Source organism: Fusarium poae, chromosome 4, assembly GCF_019609905.1.
Source record: "Fusarium poae strain DAOMC 252244 chromosome 4, whole genome shotgun sequence".
Taxonomy (NCBI): Eukaryota; Fungi; Ascomycota; class Sordariomycetes; order Hypocreales; family Nectriaceae; genus Fusarium; species Fusarium poae.
In genome coordinates this window covers 6,681,605-6,700,520 of record NC_058402.1, presented here as the reverse complement: position 1 = coordinate 6,700,520, position 18,916 = coordinate 6,681,605, and the positions used below count along the sequence as shown (strand labels likewise).

The 18,916-nt window shown below is 47.7% G+C and overlaps 9 protein-coding genes across 9 annotated transcripts; 5 read left to right on the top strand and 4 right to left on the bottom strand.

Moving 5' to 3' along the window:
- Window positions 1-939: 939 nt before the first annotated feature.
- FPOAC1_012242 (uncharacterized protein) lies at window positions 940-2,059 on the top strand (the record flags this gene model as incomplete). The annotated part of the gene is made up of 5 exons (XM_044856600.1): window positions 940-1,241; window positions 1,314-1,518; window positions 1,620-1,717; window positions 1,776-1,988; window positions 2,041-2,059. 5 exons carry the CDS (start codon window positions 940-942, stop codon window positions 2,057-2,059), a joined length of 837 nt encoding a protein of 278 aa, XP_044703913.1.
- Window positions 2,060-2,938: 879 nt separating this feature from the next.
- Window positions 2,939-3,492, bottom strand: FPOAC1_012241 (uncharacterized protein; the record flags this gene model as incomplete). The annotated part of the gene is made up of 2 exons (XM_044856599.1): window positions 2,939-3,366; window positions 3,417-3,492. The coding sequence occupies 2 exons, from the start codon at window positions 3,490-3,492 to the stop codon at window positions 2,939-2,941; spliced, it is 504 nt and encodes a 167-aa protein (XP_044703912.1).
- Window positions 3,493-4,161: 669 nt separating this feature from the next.
- On the top strand, window positions 4,162-5,275 carry FPOAC1_012240 (uncharacterized protein; the record flags this gene model as incomplete). Its single annotated transcript, XM_044856598.1, has 3 exons — window positions 4,162-4,227; window positions 4,304-4,489; window positions 4,571-5,275. The coding sequence occupies 3 exons, from the start codon at window positions 4,162-4,164 to the stop codon at window positions 5,273-5,275; spliced, it is 957 nt and encodes a 318-aa protein (XP_044703911.1).
- A 411-nt stretch (window positions 5,276-5,686) lies between these two features.
- FPOAC1_012239 (uncharacterized protein) lies at window positions 5,687-6,801 on the bottom strand (the record flags this gene model as incomplete). Its single annotated transcript, XM_044856597.1, has 2 exons — window positions 5,687-6,171; window positions 6,222-6,801. 2 exons carry the CDS (start codon window positions 6,799-6,801, stop codon window positions 5,687-5,689), a joined length of 1,065 nt encoding a protein of 354 aa, XP_044703910.1.
- A 979-nt stretch (window positions 6,802-7,780) lies between these two features.
- FPOAC1_012238 (uncharacterized protein) lies at window positions 7,781-8,203 on the top strand (the record flags this gene model as incomplete). Its single annotated transcript, XM_044856596.1, has 4 exons — window positions 7,781-7,829; window positions 7,896-7,925; window positions 8,043-8,093; window positions 8,148-8,203. The coding sequence occupies 4 exons, from the start codon at window positions 7,781-7,783 to the stop codon at window positions 8,201-8,203; spliced, it is 186 nt and encodes a 61-aa protein (XP_044703909.1).
- Window positions 8,204-9,162: 959 nt separating this feature from the next.
- On the top strand, window positions 9,163-10,063 carry FPOAC1_012237 (uncharacterized protein; the record flags this gene model as incomplete). Its single annotated transcript, XM_044856595.1, has 2 exons — window positions 9,163-9,235; window positions 9,351-10,063. 2 exons carry the CDS (start codon window positions 9,163-9,165, stop codon window positions 10,061-10,063), a joined length of 786 nt encoding a protein of 261 aa, XP_044703908.1.
- A 157-nt stretch (window positions 10,064-10,220) lies between these two features.
- FPOAC1_012236 (uncharacterized protein) lies at window positions 10,221-11,818 on the bottom strand (the record flags this gene model as incomplete). Its single annotated transcript, XM_044856594.1, has 4 exons — window positions 10,221-10,802; window positions 10,853-11,572; window positions 11,620-11,679; window positions 11,735-11,818. The coding sequence occupies 4 exons, from the start codon at window positions 11,816-11,818 to the stop codon at window positions 10,221-10,223; spliced, it is 1,446 nt and encodes a 481-aa protein (XP_044703907.1).
- A 3,204-nt stretch (window positions 11,819-15,022) lies between these two features.
- Window positions 15,023-15,592, top strand: FPOAC1_012235 (uncharacterized protein; the record flags this gene model as incomplete). The annotated part of the gene is made up of 2 exons (XM_044856593.1): window positions 15,023-15,166; window positions 15,218-15,592. The coding sequence occupies 2 exons, from the start codon at window positions 15,023-15,025 to the stop codon at window positions 15,590-15,592; spliced, it is 519 nt and encodes a 172-aa protein (XP_044703906.1).
- A 1,269-nt stretch (window positions 15,593-16,861) lies between these two features.
- On the bottom strand, window positions 16,862-17,887 carry SHO1 (Transmembrane osmosensor; the record flags this gene model as incomplete). The annotated part of the gene is made up of 3 exons (XM_044856592.1): window positions 16,862-17,380; window positions 17,430-17,738; window positions 17,792-17,887. 3 exons carry the CDS (start codon window positions 17,885-17,887, stop codon window positions 16,862-16,864), a joined length of 924 nt encoding a protein of 307 aa, XP_044703905.1.
- Between the last annotated feature and the right edge of the window lie 1,029 nt (window positions 17,888-18,916).

The window sequence follows — 18,916 nt, the reverse complement described above, 5'->3', positions numbered from 1 at the left end:
CATACTATCTCCACCACGATCGGCGATTACCCACCTTTTCATGTCTTTCGTCCGGGGCGCGCCCTCTAAATCCGCGGATATAACACAAGAATTGATCTGTAATTGGGCTTTTGGTCCATACCACGCCCGGAAACTCTGACATTTTCCGCTAGTTAGGTAGGTACTCAGGTACTCAACTGCACTGTCTGTGCTGTGTGCTGTACAATTTCCCAGTGCCTCGGAAGATTAGATTTGCAAGCATGACAAAAAACAGCTACGCCCTTGCTGAACCCCCCCCATCCATTGCACTGCAGCTGAGATGTAGTTACCTTTTGGCGCGCGCCTTATACGCCCAAGCCAACTGTACTGTGTTGTATTATGTGCTGCTCCGTAGGGAGTAAGAGGAGGTAGTAATGGATCTCGTTATCCGGCTCGGGTCCATGGTTTTGTTTTAAATACCTTGATTTACCCTACCTACCTACTTACCCAACCCTCTCTCGATACTCACATCCTTTCTGTTTTATCAATTTATTTGTCTACTCCCAACTGGTTATATATCATCAACAGCCAAAAGGGAAAACGTCAACGTCGACATCATTAATAAACTTTTGCCTTCGGAGTTCGGGAATTGCGACGACACGACACGAACGCTTGCTCCATCCAAAACCGCTTACACAAGCCAAGCCAAGAAAGAGCCGACTGGGGGACCATTTATTAGTCGCCGCCTCCCGCCATCAAATCCCATCAATAAATAGCCACAGCTCGACCGGATTTTTATTACTTTTCGACTCGAGAGATTTCTTATTTTATTGAAATTAGCAGATCAACATACTTGGATGATATCATAAGGCGTCAATACTTTTACTATCCGATAGTCACAAAAGACAGCCCGAGTGCGTCTGAACCTACAAATACTCACATCGACTTCATCATATACATATATATAAACACAACCTGAAAATGGCCACCGAAACCGAGACTTTGTCCTTTTCACTACCAACGAGCACTGCTCCCACCGACGTTTCTGAGTCAACATGTATGCCTCACTCTACGCCCTTTCACCAACAAACTTCGGCATATCCGCCACAGAACATACCCACCGAGTGGGATACTAGGATACCACCAATGGAAACACCTGCAACGCATGCACAGCAATTTTGTAGCGAGGGCTCATCAACTGGAAGCGGAAGCGGCTGTTTCAACGATGGAGGTCTTTTATACAGAGTCCAGGCTGAGCGAGAATGTCGGGAGGGACCCGGCAAGTAAGTTTCCCTGGCTATTGCACAATTTATTAGTGGATGTCGAATTGCTGACTATACTGTGGCTGGTTGTAGAACTGTCGAGGAGGCTTGTCAACGTTCGCTAAACCACTTTCCTTGCCCGGGACTTGCCTTTCCGATGCCAGCTCTCGATTTCGATTTTCGAATTGCGGTTCGTTTAAACCAAGAGGCTGTCCATGTCGATTCAGGCAACACCAAAGAAATCACTACTGTTGCAGCCGGTGTGTGGTCAGGATCATTTGGACATGGCCGTGTCATTGTACGTTTTTATTTCCCTCCTTTAACCCCATTGCCTTTTTAGATCCTACGCTTTCGTCAAATTCGTGACTGACTGAGGAGGATTTTATGTGTGGTTTATAGGCAGGCGGTTATGATCTTGGTCAGGCACGCGGTTTTCGGCCCATGAGGCTTGTTGAGGGCGCTTTTGTCATTCAAACAAGCGACGAACAGCCAGCATTGTAAGTCATTCTCTTATTAAAGAGCCAATCATGATGGGATACTGACTAGCGAAATCAGACTTGAAATGCGCACGCGTGGTTCCCTCTCAGGACCCGCAGACGTGCTTGATACTCTATTAAGCCCCAAGGCACCAAAGGATATTGACCCACGACGCTACGGCTTCCGCATGTTCGCGACTTTCAAGACGTCCGACAAGCGATACGCTGAGATTGTCAACTGTGGATTATGGGTGGCCAGTGGTGCCTGGCGTGGCGAGCACTTGGTTATTGAGTAAGTCTTTGACTCACCGGACCAAATGAGCATAGCTAACTATGACACGCAGTGCCTACCGTGTTACATAAAATCTCCGTTACAACCGGAACAACTTCACAGAAAGAAAGACTTAGCATTGCATATGGGGTCTAGCGGACCTCCGGCGCAGCACAGGGCACAGGAGTTGGGATTTTGTCACCCGCGTCAAGTTTGACCGGCACGTGAAAAGGAATGAATAGGACTGGATGATGCATTAAGAGGCGCAGATGTCTGGTGATTTTATGATCTCTTCCTCCTCATTCAGGCACAGCGATGAAGTGAATTGATCCTGTGCCTATTTAAACCACACATCTATTTAGCGCCACAATTTATAATAATATTCCACTTCCAAGTACATATTGATTCTGGTCTCATACAAGCAAGCAGTCTCACTGCTCACTTCATACAATATCCGAATTTATCCAGGAGTTTTTGATGGCTTAACAAGCAAACACCATCTACTCCTCCTTGGCGGCTATTTTAAGCCAAATCCTAGAGATACAATTCCCATCCAATCATGCCCAACTCCTATCACCCATTAGGATTTTGGCCATATGTCAGACGGCCTTTGATTTGATTGATTCATAATCACCGTCTCGCAAAGCTGACCCAGATCATCCGGATCGACGGTCTTCCAAAGGACCTTCTAACTTGTCCAACGACCGACTGGACTCAGCTTTCGAATCTCGATACTGTCAGATTTGACCATGGTCCTGTGGATCATGCTTGCGTATCCGCGCCTTCCGACTCGGACGCCGTGGAATTTGTTTTTAGCTCTCGAGACTGAATCGGATAAGCTGTTAGCGAGAGCGCAATGCCAAAACAAGGCAAGGATTCACATATGCAAGGTAACTGACCTGGTAGATCGGATGCGACACGCCCATGCTGTCGTGCACCTAGATCCTTATCACCGTGCCTGCGGAGCTATCTCACTTGAGCTTAATCCGGACCTCCAAACAGTTGAGTTTCCTCAGGCGGCTCTCGTCCTCCTCATCCCCTTCAACGACTACATCATCGATGGTGCCAATAGTGCCCGTTTTGATCTCCACCTCGCAGTCACCCTCTTGCTCAAACCAACTGGCGAGGGAAAGCGTCTTCTCGATTGCCTTTCCGGCACCTAAAACTGTCACAATGCCGCTGTCAACACTGCCGCTAGTCCTCTTAAGACTCTCGACACGCGCGTGCAGCGTCGCGTACTTGGGTGCAGCGTCGGTCTTTTTGAGCGAGGCATCAAGCTGCTTGCGGGCACGCTTGACAACTGCCATGAACGGTGCTTTAGAAGACACGTAGATAATCCGGGATTTGGGTGACGCTGGAGCCTGGCGCCTGGTTAAGGGGCGTTTTTCGATACGGGCACCTGCAGAAGTGTTAGTGCCGTTACCCGTAGCGCGTTGTGATAATTCATACCTTCTGATATCACAGGTAGCTTGGTTAGTATGCCATTGAACTTCTTAGGGGCATTTGCAACTTCGGTTGGAGCCATTGTGTTGGTTTGTTGTGATATGGTTGCCTGAGAGCGAGTGGTAGGCAGATGAGTATTGACCAGAACTAAAGAGACTATAAGGCCAGTTGTACAGAAATATGGCTTTCGGTCGTTCAAAATTTCCTCTGATCTGGATGCTTTCCGTACAAGTGTCAGGCGTTGTCTTGATATGTTTTATTGTGAGTAAGGGTTGATGCAAGTCAAAGGAAAGAAAATCTTATGAATGAAAGTTTCTTGAGATACGTTCACCCCACTACCCGCGATAGTTCTTGATGTACAAAGGTCAACGTAAACAATAAAGTACAACTTCTCGAATTTGCTAAATTCATATTCATAAGATTGAATAGCTAAGTACTCAATTTCCAAAGTACTCAATTCTATCAACTGTAGGCTCTTACTTCTCAGTCTTGAGATCACTCAAAATTAGAGGTAAGTTGTATCAACGCCACATGTGGCGCAGCTATCTGCACCCTTAACTCCTTAGCGTTGCGACCCGCGACAGAAAGACGTCACTCCAGGCGCAAAGCTCACCTGGACTCGATTCCTTTTGGGCCACTCCTCCAAATCCAACTCGTCCATAGCTGGACATCACCTCACCGTACAACACCAACTTGATGGCTGCCTACACTATTTGCTGTTCACAACTCACCAGCTAGGCACCCGTTCATCATGTCCATTGCAATCTGGCCTCCCGTCTCGCCTGAAGAGCTCAGGCTTAAAGCCTCCGAAAGCCAGGTACATCGAACCCTTTCGATTTGCGCAAAGCGAAGGAATTGAAACACTGGACATTATGCTGATCTACTTTGACAAGGCGCGCGAGTTGGATTGGATCGTTAACGAAACGCTCGAGCTGTGTCGCGATCTCAAACATGGCCTTGAGGATTGTTATGCGCTTCTCGCGCCGATCGATCCCGGCAGTACCCTCGTTATAAGCACGCCGCGCAACGAAAAAGTAAAGGGGACGCTCACGCGTGTCGGCACACGCATCGTTAAAGGCGTAAGGAAACCCACTTAGCCCAATGCTTCCATCGAAAGCTGCGCTAGACTCTCGTCGCATGCTGACGTCTTTTGATCGCAGACAATACATCTTCAGCTTCGAACGATACACCCACAGACGATTTCCCTATCGCAAAACGAGGCCATTCATATACAGGGCCTTGATGCTCTACATAACCATCTTAACCAATCCATCGACTTACTCGCCATAACCTTATCCAGGCCACAGGACGCACGCTCTCTCGCCTCTACTCTAAGCATTCTCGCCGATTCTATCAATGACTCTTCAATTCTTCTCAAGGGCCCTCCCTTGACGGATTCAGATCCTGCTTGGCAGATGTGCTCAAGTCCGCCGTACCAATTTACTCCCTCGATCGGACCAAACCTCAGCTTTTACCTCGGACTGCAAGAAAGCAGCATAATTCTCTGGCTACGTGCCCTTGAACCCGTCCACGCCCCTGTCCATTTCGGCACCAAGCTTGGTCTGGCATTCGGAACTGTCCGTCGCTTGGAGCATGATGAGATGGACACTGTATTCCGCTACAACACGCAGGGGTCTAATGTTGGTGGCTCGATGCGGGGCAGTGCCCGCCATACCCCGGAGCCAGGATCATCGGCTGCTGGCGTGAATAGCAATGATATTCAGGAAGTATATGTCCGGGAAAAGGTGCGCGTCGAAAGTGCAGATCCGAGCCTCATATCCATCCAGTCCAAGCTTAGCTACCTCAGTCACATGCTTGGTCAAGCAAGAAGGAACATTGCAGAAGTCCTGAGCGTAGACTCGTAGCAAAGAGGGGAAAGGCCATGTGAGCGTCTTTGTATGTAAATTGATTGGATACCCCGGCGTTGCAATAGGAGCGACTATTATTGGTTATGATTTCCTATATTCGCTTCACTTAGATGATATCAATGGGTTTTCGTCGTTAATCACATTCTTGACCATCAAATTTAGATGTGGTTCTAGTTTCATTGAATTTATAGAAACAAATAATACATTTGTACATGTAATCCATGATCCACGTTTCCTCACTCCTCGGCTAAAGTGGCAAAGAACGCCAATTCAAAAGAAAGAGACTATGCAGTGAAACTCATCTCAGGCATGACATATGTCCAAATAGGCCATGTCTAGGCCAATGGCCCACGCTTCATCAACCGGACACTATTAGAAGATATCGCTAACAGAGCCGTTGTTGGGCGTTTATCGGACAGGGGACCAAGGCATGGGAACAAGAATCTTGGACTTCATGCTTTGGATGAGAGGTACTGTCTTGTGGACAGTGTCACTCCATCCCTCAACCTGCCAGCTCTGCTCGCGACGGTTTCGGCGCTCCTCCAGGTTGGCAAACTGCCATAGGTGGTGGACAGTGTTAAGGTCACCAATCTGAACGAACCAAGCACCAACACCTTCCATAACCTCCCGACGAGCCTTGAGTCCTCGTCGCCAGTGTGTCTCCCATTCGAGCAAGTTGCCAGGGTGCAATGTGTAGGAGCGCAGCTCAAAGATGCCGCCCAGTGATCGTGGGGGAGTTGTTGGCCAGAAGGAAAACTCTTGCATGAGGGAGATCTTCTTGCTGGTAATCAAGCCCTTTAGTTTGCTGTCGAATTCGGAAAATTCGGGGTGGTGTGTCATGTTGTATCGAGACTGGTGGTAACCCTCGTACTTTTGGTACTCCCAAATGTGAACTTGCCATGGTTAGCGACTGGAAAGCTTTGCGAAATTAACTTGTACATACCAAACGTATCGCAATCACCAACCTCTGTCCTCCAGCTTCCGACCAGATTCACCTTGTTCTCTGGAGCATTCGCCATCTTGGGATACCACTTGCCGACGAGCTCGACATATTCGTCAACCTTGTCGGGCTTGACCTCGTGCTGAACGATCGAGTGGACGTACTTGCCACGGGCAAGGACCTGACTGAAACTTGCTTCAAGCTGGGCATCGAGTTCGCGACCCTCCTTGGTACCGTAGATAAGATTTGTCAAAGGGCCTGCCTTGCGAGATGGCTCTGGTTCCTTGGCCTGTTCGGTTTGTCCTGCATTGTCATTCTGTGAGCCTTCGTCCGACTTGGTGAACGGAACGTTAGCTGGCTGCGGATGGGAGGGCAACAAACTGGCTTCTCGCTTCTTCTGTGCTTCTACCAAGTGCTCGCGAAATTCCTTCTGCTTCTTGCTAAACTTATCGACCTCTGCATGTGTAGGGTTGACATCTCCTATGGAAGGGGTGCGAGCGCCAAGGGCAGCAGTCGAGCTCAGAGCTCGCACGCTGGCGCGCGGAGTGGCAGTAGCGGCGCGTGTGAGCTGGCGACTGAACATTTTCGGAGATGATGAAAGGGATTGATGAATGGAAGTGCAAAGTCGTTTTTAAGCTGATGAGGCGCAATGTGTATCTATTAAAAGCTGACACAAGGCGCGGGGAGAATGCGGGCGATCTTTCAGGGAGCAAAACGTCGGAGATCAACGTTGGAGTTGTGTGAGAGACAGGGGGAGATGCTGAAACAAGGAAATACACCGAGAGTTTAGACGAGGTTGTAGTAGCAGAACGGAAGCAGAAGGTCAGATGCGGCACAATTGGTGGCAACCAAAACAAAGGCTGGTTGTTTGGTGCGGGCAGAGAGCACAACAGAAGCGGGAAGGCAGGCGTTTGAGCGCAAAGGTGGTATCAAGCAGTCTTGGGTTGAGATTGCCCTGGTAATAGTAAGGAGGGTGAAGCAGGTGGACGATTGGGTAACCGAGAGTTGGAGGGACGGAACGGCTTTTCGGTTGAACGCCCAGGAATGTATAATTCACTTCACCCCGCACTTTTTGGGTGAGTTTTTTTCGGTTGTTTTGGTTTATGACGAGTACAGATAATGAACAATGGTCGAATAGGCTGATTTAATTGAAAGAGATAAGAGGACAGGGCGCAAAGGTTTAGCAGTACGTACACTACCTTCTTAAAGCTGGAGCTCCCTGAGCTATCTGATGATGTCACTCCACCGGGCATCACGTGTAAAAGCTTAGCGCGCCATAGGTAAGAATGCGGGGTTCGGTTGGGCCTGCTGTTCCTCAGCTCTGGCAGGAGTACGTATCTTTCTTACTCAGCCGCTCTCGACCCAGAAGATGAAGCCTTACAGTTCAGGCACACAGAAAACGTCCCGGGCTCGGCTTCGGCAGAACCCGCTCGGAGCTTTGTTGGGTCTGTCGTTCGGAAAAAGGCTCGTTCTGTAGCAATCTCAATCTCAAAGCACCCGTTGCCGACGTCCAGTCCATCAAACCGAACCTACCTCCCGCGATACCCACGAAATCCGTCATCATGTCTTGGCTCGGTGTTCAACCCCTCAAGAAGTTCAACGCTCCCTTCTGTACGTTCAATTGCGACTCTCCAGACTGCGCCATCGCGAATCTGTCCCACTGACTCTTCCCTACAGTGAAGCCTTACTGGCCTTTCTTCGCCGCCGGTACGTCAAATTGCGCAGCTCGTCCGACGAATTCGCTCTCCCCTCGAGCTTTCCCCCGCGCTCCCGACTTCGATTGATGCATCGATGAGATTTGGACAGCAATTAACCCGGATACAGGTGTTGTCATTGCCTACGGCGTCAACTCCGCCCAGAACGCCATGATGAACTGTACGATCCCTATACAATGAGTTACCCAGAACTAGGATTGACCATATATAACAGCCGCCGAGTTCAAGAACGACCCCCGCAACCCCAACGCCAAAACTGGTGGCCACTAAGATATTGGGAATAGGAAAAGGGATTTCGTCCAAGCCGGCAAGCATAATCGATCCGCTCGAACGCGAGGTCAGGGCCCACGAGATGGAATTGTATCATAGAATCGAAAAGGGGGCTTAATTGACCTACACAACGATCTGTACGACTTACCCACGGGTGCAGTTGGCAGCAACGAATACGCTCAAAAATCCGGATGTTCGAATCTGCTGGGAATCAGGAATCAGTCTGATTATGTGATATGTGAAAACAACCCCTTGACTCACTCTGAAATCTACCATCATGCTCCGTGGTTTATTTCTATTTTTGTGCAAGGAAGATAAACTATGGCCCAATACTCACCGCGACATACTGGCGATTACGCTCTTGTGGATGTAGCGGTCCATCATCATGGCCACATGATTATTTCGTTCTCTGTTTTGTGATTCCATCAGTGACAATGAAATACTATTTTCCAGTCCATATTTGGGCTTGTCGATTAGCCTTATATAATAAAGTTTAAGCAATTTGAACGTCATGCATAGTGCATACTGTAGTGACATCAGTGGGTGTGAATGTGGAATTAAGAGTGTATGATAGAATACGTCTTCATCAATATGCCATGCATGCTATGTATAGAACAAGACACACTCTTGACCAAACGTTTTCATAACAAAGCATTACTTTGGTGGGGATGGAGCATGATATGTTAAAGCAACGGCCCGACGCCCTTAGGAAGACTCCTGACAAATCATTGTTATCGCTACACTCACTCACTCCACGTCGTCGACTCATACAACCAAACAACCTCTTACAACACCGATTTAAGTCCGCCTCACTCACCAACCCTCCATCTTTTCCCCCTTAGATGCGTCTGCTCGTTGGCATATTTTCTGCCGCTAGACCGATTGCTACTGCGACTTCAACCAGCAGAGTCTCATCTTTCAGATTTCCTTCAACTGTGTACAGAGTTTGCCTATCTACAATGACTGCCACACCAACACCCAAGGCCAACAGCAATGGAGGAAAGAAGGAGGTCAAGATCCTCATGCTTCATGGTAAGTTGAGGATGCATTTGAGAAGATCAAGTCTGCAGACCTAGTCTGCATGCATGTCAACCATCATACCTCATACTAGCCAACATCTCAAAACTCACTCACTGACATCCACCAGGCTTCACACAGTCCGGCGATCTGTTCCGTGCCAAGACCCGTGCTCTAGAGAAAACTATCGTCAAGCTTCTTAACCCCATCTCACTTCTCCCCGTCTTTCTCTACGCCACGGGTCCCAACCGGCTTAGCCCGGAAGACATTCCCGGCTATCAACCTCCCGAGGAGCCGCAAGCTGAGGACTACCAGCCTGACACTTGGGCTTGGTGGCGGAAAGATGAGGCCTCTGGAAACTACCGTATGCTAGACGAGGGAATGGCAACCGTTGCACAGGCTATCCGTGACTCGGAAGGCATTGATGCGGTGTGCGGTTTCAGTCAAGGTGCAGCTATGGCCGCTCTCGTTGTGGCAGCGTTGGAGACTGAGCGTCCTGTACCAGAGGGCAAGGAGGGAGATTGGGCGAGGGGGTTGAGGGAGGCAAACTCTGGAAACCCTCTCAAGTTTGCTGTGTGTTACTCGGGCTTCTGGGCGACTCCCGACTCACTGCAGTTCTGCTTTGAGCCCAAGATCAAGACCCCCACACTGCATTTTGTAGGCAGTCTTGATACAGTGGTTGATGAAAACCGAAGCCGCGCACTTTCAGATCGTTGCGAAGACCCTCTCGTGCTTATCCACCCTGGAGGCCACCACGTACCTGTGAGCAAACAATGGGCAGCACCACTGGCTGGTTTTATCAAGGAACACGGCCAAGACAAGGAGCCCAAGTCAGAGCTGTAACTGTGGACTGTTTACATAATACACATAGACTACAAATAGATAGACTCAAGTAGACTGAATACCATGTCATATATCATCCTGGGGACTATCTAACCTGTATAATACAGAACACCCAACCGTCATGATGATGAACCGCTCTATCCATTACTCCGAATCCTTATTTGGCAGGCTGAATCCGTGCCATCATCTCCTCCTTGGTGATAAGATGATCAATTCTCTCGAGCAGGCCCAGAAGGCTCTTCATGTTGTGACTCCATTCGTTGAGAACATCGTCAGCATCTCGAGGCTTAGCGAAGTTGACGATTCGTGCGGGTCGATCAATCTTGGCATAGACGGTCTTGGAGGTCACAAGCTCGCTAACGTACTTCTCGGTTTCGTCCTCCGTCAAATCCAGTAGTTGAGTAAGGCGGCCCATCTGGATGCGAGTGTAGTACTTAGCGACAACTCGCACATTATGCTCGATCACTCGCTTTCGGAGATCTTGCCACCGCTTGTGTGCCTTGTCGTCTGAAGACTGACCAGGCTGCACATCAAAGACGTCAGTACTGCAGAGGTGAGGTCCAAATCGCTTAGAAGTATCGGGCCATCGCATCAGCTCATGCACAGTAAAAAGTCGCAGAAGTTCGGCTTCCGCTGGGACTTCTGAGTTACGGGTGTCTTTGTGAATTCGGTGGAGGAGGTCGTGCTGCTCATTGTCATAGGGAGCTAGGATGACAAAGTAGATGATACGCTGAAGAACCTTTGATGGACGTTAGCAAAACCTTTTGACGCTAGGAGCGATTGACATACGGGACGAAGCTTGGCCGGATCCTCCTCAACGGCTTCTGTGTCCAAGACCTGGCGGTAATGCTTGCAGACATCGAGGTACTTCTCCTCGTGCTTGGCAAGAATGATTTGCTGCTCGTAGTATCGCAGCTTGAGATCGGTTGTGTCGTCTTCCTTCTCCTCGGGTACCTCCTCGCCGCGGGCAATCTTCTTCTCTCGTTCCTTTTGCTCCTTCTCGAGCTGCTCGGCTGTCTTCTTGGGCTTGCGAGAAAGGTATCGGGTACTAATCTTGCGTCCAAGAATTGCAGCCTGTGTCCAATCCTCGCTCTCGATGCATAGCTCAACTTGGGCCAGAATAAATTCGGTCTTTTCCCTTCGGTCCATGGATCCAAAAGTCTCGACTTGTAGCTCGCAAAGAATCTCGGTGGCGGACTTCAGGTCGCCCTGCTTCTTCTTGATATCAGAAAGGATCTTGGTGACACGAGCTCGCTCGACTTCAACAAAGATCTTGCCCTCTGTGACTGTTCGTAGGGTTTCGATAACGGAGAGCTTGGTCTGGAGGTCGGGGGTGTCGTCGAGGAAACCCATGACGGTCTGAACCATCTTGGTGATAGCTTGCTTGAGCTGGCTGTGCTTCTTGGACATGACCAAGGTCTGGTCGTTCAAGAGACTCCAGTCGCCTGCATTTTTACATAGTGTAACGATTGCAATCAGTACTCGTGATGTTGACGCAAGATCGGAGGCCTGGTCCTGGATTAGCGGAGAAGAGGATCGAGAGCGCAAGTGCGTACTTGTCGGGTTTGCTTTTCGAGAGCAGCAAGCTTCTCAATGGCGCCTTGAAGGTTGTTTGACTGTAGAGAATGTCAGTTGGAGCTCGTCTTGGCAATTGAAAGCTCAAACACCCACCGCAGCCAGCTTCTCAGCTTCAGGGAGCTGCTGATCAACCTCCTTCGAGAAGTCCTTCTCGGGCTTCAAAACTCCGTCAGACATGGTGGCTTTATTCGCGTTCTGTTTCCCTCAAGATATGTAATTGTCCTAGTGTCGGTGTCGAGGGAATCGGGTTTGAGAATTGAAGATATGTGGTGTTGATGCTAATGGGTCAAATATCGTGGGGCGTGTTTGGTTTAGGTAGTCCAAGCTGGTCGATTCAGTGACGAGGCTCACGCAAGAGGCTCCTGCCTGCCTTCTCTAGGTCCCCACTAAGGCGAGCAGTGCCAGAGCTGGAATTTAGTGGGACCGATTCCGGAACCTTCGTCATTCAATTTCAAGGTCACATGACTATCAAACAACCTCAACTGGATGAAAGAGGTTCTGCTTCTACAAGACGAATCATCAAATTACCTGACAGATTCAATAGTCAGGTCTTGAGATAGAATTGGGAGTAAGTGATCTTGGGACCATGTCGAACGGATCAACGCCTCGTGAAAATGATTAACCGTAGATGCAGGGTAGGCAGAGTTTCTGGGAACAGTATATGTTTACTTGAATTGCCCAGAGCTGCAATTGTGCTCAAATAGGTAAACATTATATGCAAATTAAAAAATACGAGGGCACTTACTATGTCACTTAAGTTGGTCTATGACCTTGACCTATGTAGACACTAGTTTGTAAACCAGTGTGCCCTAGTACTGACGTCTCTGGGCGTAAATTGGAAGAAGCTGCTGCTGAAACCTCAACAAATTCAAACAATTCATTATCAAGCATTTGGCTCTAATTATTTTGGTCAAGGTACAAGCTTGAATGAATTCGAATAGAGTTTGAAAAGCATCTGTTACTACGTAAGTGGCATTAGGCCTGAGTTCATATCGAATTTGCAACAGGACAGAAGATAAGCTGGATGAAGGCTTGCTAGGCTCACGTTGTCGCTTTCTTCTAGTCATCACTTGTGAAAGGAGTAACTTGAACTTATATTATTCAAAGTAGAAGATCTACCGCAAACCTCTGTAGTCAGTCATGCCAAAATCTCTCCTATTATTAATCCGCCATGATCTGAAACCACTGAGAAGTCATGGGTTCCCACGAAAATTGACAAGTTCGAAACACGGTTATTTCAAACAATCTCGGGTTAGAATCAACTGTGCAGAACCTAGAGTGAAAAATATTGGTTTCGCGGGCTCAAAGATGCCAGAAGGTAATTAAACACATGCGCCAGCACATTGACTCGATACTCGCACCATACCTTTATATGATAGATTCAGAGTTAATATTCTAACGAAGAGTGGTGCAGTGGCATACGTTTCCTATACTCCTAAAAAACAAAAACTCAAAAACTCTAAAATCCACACCTATAAACTCTCTCACCCACTGCCTGCTCTTCGTTCTGCCATCTTGGGGTTTGAATCTATATATAGTGATCTTTTGCTCTGTGACTATTCTGATAATAGAAAACTAAGAATCTCTTATCACCCAGAATAAGGACTTGCAGAGAAAGATACAGCATACAATAGTAATATTAACCACGTAGCTGATTATATGAATATTTTCTATCGAAGAATGTATAGAACAGGATGTGGTAATGAAAGCATACGCATGGATGCGGTTGTAACGTGTTGAGCAGGATATCAGGCTCAAAACTCTCCCCCCACGGAGGAAATCGTTCAAACAATGCTTATGAACATGGTAGTTTCATGCATAATCGGTGACTCTTGAAGCCTCTGTTAAATCAAACGAATATATAAAACAAGCAACTTAAGCTGACATAGAAAAAGGTCTGTAGTGGATTGTTTAGTATAAATCATAATGTACTATAGATCTTCTCGAAGACCAACAATTGTTCCATATTCATCTATACTACCAGGTTTTCGATTACTGGTACTCGAAAGTCATTTTGATTATTTGTAATAAAAACTATAAGCTACTATCATGTTGAATACATTCGAATAGCGTAACAGCACTTGAAGTAAAATGAATATAGTCAAGTATAATAGTTTGAACTTGGACCTTTCTTCGTGCTTATGCCAGCACTTTTGTTGATAAACCTTCTCGTGGCTTCATGACGAAGGGCTGGAAATAATGTTATCTGCCCCAACAGCTAAGCTAGTTCATAGATCTTTAAAACTTCATACTACCAAAGCTTTACAATTTTCGGAACTAAAAATGACTTTATTAGTGAATAATATATGGACGTAAGTGGAGTATAGTTCATCTTCGAAACAATTAGACGTTGGAATAACGAGACGTGACTTCAAGTCCAAGTGATGCTGTTCCATGCCTTGAGGCCTCAGAGCGTACCTAAATATTGAACATCTTTTGAACAGTCACTTCGACAAGAACTGACTAGATTTGCAAAGACATACAGTCCAGATTGTTCCCTGGCAAATGATATCATAAACTGCGTTTCTACCAAAGAGCTTGCAAAGTCGATACTAAAATGGAAAACTTGGAGAGTCTAAGGGGATTATGACAATGGTTGTCTAGAGAAGATATCGTTTCTCCGCGTAGACTACTTATGAAATATCCAAGTAGACTTCAGTCTAAATCAGAATCGCTCAAGTCACAGCTGATAGCCCATCTAAACATCAGGCAGTATAAGATCAATATATTTATCAACGGGAACCTTGCCGGAGCTGTGAGGGAGGCTGCCAGGTTTGCAGATCGCTCAGAGCTGCAAAGGAATTTGCTATACTTGCCAGAATAACTACCTAACCTTAGTCAATTGCGCAATGTTGTCAAATCATCAAGGCTTGTAAATACAGCTAGACTTGCAGACCCAGCTAGGCTTGCAGCTCACCCTCATCTGTGTTCATCCTTATCAACCAACCAAAAAACACGACACTGAATTTCCAACGAACACATGTACGAGTTATATGATAAGAAGAAATAAGCAAATGAAGAATCTTAGCTCATTCTTGAGAGATAAAGCAATAATATCCAGTATCATTGCATGAGGTTCATGCTGTTATCGGTGGAAGTTCGGCATACAAGCCACAGTAAAGACAAATTAAGAGACTGGCCCGTGCGTCAATCGTCACTCGGTCATTGTTTATCAACTTTCTCCGTATAGAGTTGAATCAAAACATCCAAGACATGTCCGATAAACCTCCGTACACAATTGCCATACTCAGGTCCTAGCACGCCTCCTGTCTTCAGCAAGGAAAAGGATTGGACTACAAGCTGTACATAATCTTGTGATATTTTATATCTGGTTTACCCCGCAACGACAACACCAAAGACACCCCACGATCAATTATCATCATGGCTGCTGCCAATCTCTCAACGTACTCTGACTGCGTCTCATCACTACGCACATCTCTCAAGTTTCTCGAGTCATCAGTTGAAACGCTCGATAATGGCGTCTCCGACTTCCCACGTTTAATCAATGTCCTCAAGACCGTCCGCGTAAGTCCTCACCTACCTCATATCTCGAACCCTTGTGCTAACGCAACTTAGCATTACGAACTCATTCCCCAGCCCACGCTCGCAGCAGCTGAATCATCACTCCGCGACGAAATAGGCCCCTATATCGCTCTCCTTCTCGCCCGCGCGGACTCTCAAATTGAGCGACAGGAACGCCGCATCGAAACCCTCAAAGCCCGCGCAGAACTCCAGCAGGGCCGGTTATCGCGCCCAGACGACAACTACGACGAATACGGTGGCAAGTCTAAGAAGCAAAAAACTGGCAGTCGTAAGCTCACAACGGAAGAGAAGCTCCGCGCGAAAGCAGTCCGACAGCGCAAAGAAGCTTTGCGGTACGGCGTGGAACGACTAGAGCTAGAAGTGCTACAGAAGGAGAGAGAGCTTAGGAAGAGACTGGAAGGACGATGAGCCAAACGAATCAACCGACGGAAAGCAACCTCAACCCAAATCATCATGGCAGTCAGTAGTTGAATTTGTGCGGCTCAAAGATCTTCTCAAGTGGAGAGGACGCATCATGCTTGAGACAGAAAAGCCGCATCGCATTGATCGACGCGCAATCCGGATGAGATCGGCGCTGAGCATGTGCCGGCTTCATCGACATTGCAAATGCCGATCTTGATAACGATAAGATTTGGTCGGAATCAGACCGAGGCATCGTGTTTTAAGTTCAAGGTAAAGTCAACTGCAAAAACACCAATGGCTGGATACACCAGCTTAAACACGAGAGCTGTGCCTGTCTAGTCTCGGAGAGGCTAGTTCTGGGACTGTTATTGATACCCCATTTTTCCTCTTTTGACGAATCTGCCACGCGTTCCTGAGTAAAACCTTAACTCCTCAAGCGAAGGACCCAGCAGTCCCCGCCAGGTGCAGATCCTAAATTAGCCCGAATTTACATTGCCTCAGGATGTCAGAAAAATTGGCCGCTGGACACATAAGAGACGAAAGTACCTAGTGGAACACTTTATACTCCTCAGACTATGGTACTTAAGACTACTTATTTTTATACCCTAAGACTTGGGAGGTCATTCTTTCTGCTACCAACTAGAATTGATATCACACAGCAAGAGTCGGTTCGCATTCCAATAATCTTCATGTTTACTAGGTCGAGAGGGATACTCCGATCCGTTCTCGCGGTAGCTAGCTTGCTTGGTACTGTTCATAACTGCACCTGACTGACCCATACCTTGGACCAAATGCAACACCTTTTATACAAAGCCCAGCCCGCCTGCTGCTTTACATATGCAATGCATTGTGTTGTACCATGTCCTAGTGGGCTTGCTGACTCGACGTTGCCAGCGGCTATGTCGTTGCTTCGCCAGCCGGGGGTTAAACAATGGGCCGAGTCAATTCTCGTGATTCTCGGGGTAATGGATAAAACAAAGAACAATAATTGAGGACAGTAGAAAAGAAGACATTCAAAGGAAGAAAGAACTGCCTGGTTGCAGGCGCCGTGGTCCGGTTTATAACACAAGGGGTTTTGTTCGTCCCAAATATACTCCATCCAACATATTTCCCATCCCAGTGCTGAAACCAAATCGCCGAGTCGTGACTCTAAAAACGTTAAAATGCGACAAACAATGAACGAGCAGCCCGTACGTGGGTCTGACGGTGTTCGACGGACGTAATCTCGCGCCTCATCGAACGGGTATCCCAGGGAATCCATACACGGATCATTGCTCATAACAGGATGAGGTAGTTGCTGGGTGCAATACCCGTCTCGCCGCTCTCCTTACGCGCCTGCCACCATCTTCCGCTGACGTCCGACACCTCCAAAATCTCATGCTTAGAGAAAGAAATCTCGTTGGCGTCGTCGGGGTTGGCTTCGTAGCTGTAAATGGCCTTTGCTCGGTAAGGATATTCGGTGGGTGGCACGACCTCGGTATCATTGCCGGGAGAGTGGCCGGGCTTGGATTGCGGTGGTTGTTGTTGCATACCGGAGTTGGTGTAGCTTTGGGGAACTGCAGAGCCGCGAGGTCCAGCGATACCACCGACAGGTGAAGGGTTCTCAAAACCGTTGAGCTGGGCAGAAGTGTACATTTGAGGAGGCTGAACTGAGTTGGAGGTCTCAGGGCGGCCACCGTAGGCATTCATTGTCGACCGGTGAATGGTGGTAGATTCTTTTGCGAGGGCGAATGAGTCAAGGAAAGCTCGAGGAGTTGAAGATGGGTTAGATCCAAAGTAGAAAGTCCAAATTACCTGCAGATTGTTAGGCGTGCGCTTGGGCTTGAGATGAAGCCAAACTTACAATAACCATGGCTAGCAGAATAAAGCCAGCCGAGGCAGCCTCACGTGCGCCGCTGTTAGAATAAAGAAGCTGGTTGATGCTGGACGAAACCAGGACGATGCCCGCAGCGAGATAACCGGTAACAGCGACATGATAGGTATGGACAGCATCGCTTCCAATCACAACAAAGACGCCAGTAATCAGGCATAGGCAGTAAATGCAGCTCCACCAGACAAATGTCGGAAAAGGGTCGTTCTTAGCAAGATCGTCATCGCCGTTTTGTTGTATTCTACCAATAATGCAGGCAACGAAAGTGATGAACCAGGCAAGCTACGGAGGTGGGTTAGTATAGAGTAGTATTGAGGCGCAGGGAAGAGACGCACCGTGCTGATGGATAGCGTGGCTAGAGCAAAGGGGTCGCCAAGAATATTGCTCATCTGGATTCCCTTGCGTTGGCCGTACATTCTTGAGTTGTCCATTTTCTGAAGCGAGGGAGAGCTGAGAGAGTACGATGGCATAAGAACGATATCAGCCCAAATGGCGATTTGAGGTTGATCGCGAGAAAGCGTTTCTTTTGTTGCAGCCGATTGGTTTTTGTCAAACGGACGTGATATTGTAAGAGACTCGATTGCTACCGGAGCATTCGGCGGTGGAAATGCGATGGGAAAGTGAAGAAAGAGGCTGTGCTCGAGTCGATTCGTTGTGGTGCGAAGTAATGCGAAGCAATGTCGATCTTCTGTATGAATTCGGTAGTCGTAAGACGAGCGGGTGGTCGCGACAAGTCGATAGAAATACGGTAGTAATAATAGAATCAAGTTATGGAATAGAAAAATGAGTGGAATGATCCAAGCCCGCGGACGAGATAAAAGAACAAAAAAGAATTATCTGTTGGTGAGCGGTTGGGATCAGTGGGAGAGAAAGAAAAGAAGGAGAGGGCGGAAATGATTGAATTGAACTGAATGGAACGGTTTGAAATGGGAAGAGAATGAACAGATTGGATGGATGGGATGGGCGGGATGCGCTGTCTGCGGCAGGTGGGAAGGGGGAAAATGGCACGCGGAGACAAGGGGCAGGTCCAGTCCAGTCCAGTCCAGTCCCAGTCTAGTCCAGTGAAAGACCAGGGCAGGGGGAGTAGGTTTCCTTCCAACGAATACAGAAAGCTCAAAGATGCTTGATACTGTTCTGTATTAGCTAAAGTGATTGGTCTTGACGTAAAGTATGTATGTATGTATTGCAGTGTAATACAACTATTGGGAAAGTCGTAAGGTTGAGAATTGTCGATGATTGCAACAATAACAACAGCTCAGCCGTGTGCAACTCGCAAGAAATGCGCGCGGTTGGCAATAAAAACAACACAATGCAGCGTAACACAGTACAACCAGTGGCTGTTGTATTCGGTTCAGGGCTGAACAAAAGCCACCACAGTGCTGGGACGAATAAGAATAAAGTAAGATCCCCTTTGGTAACCAGACCAGTAAAAAAAGGTACCCGAACCGGATCTAGGGACT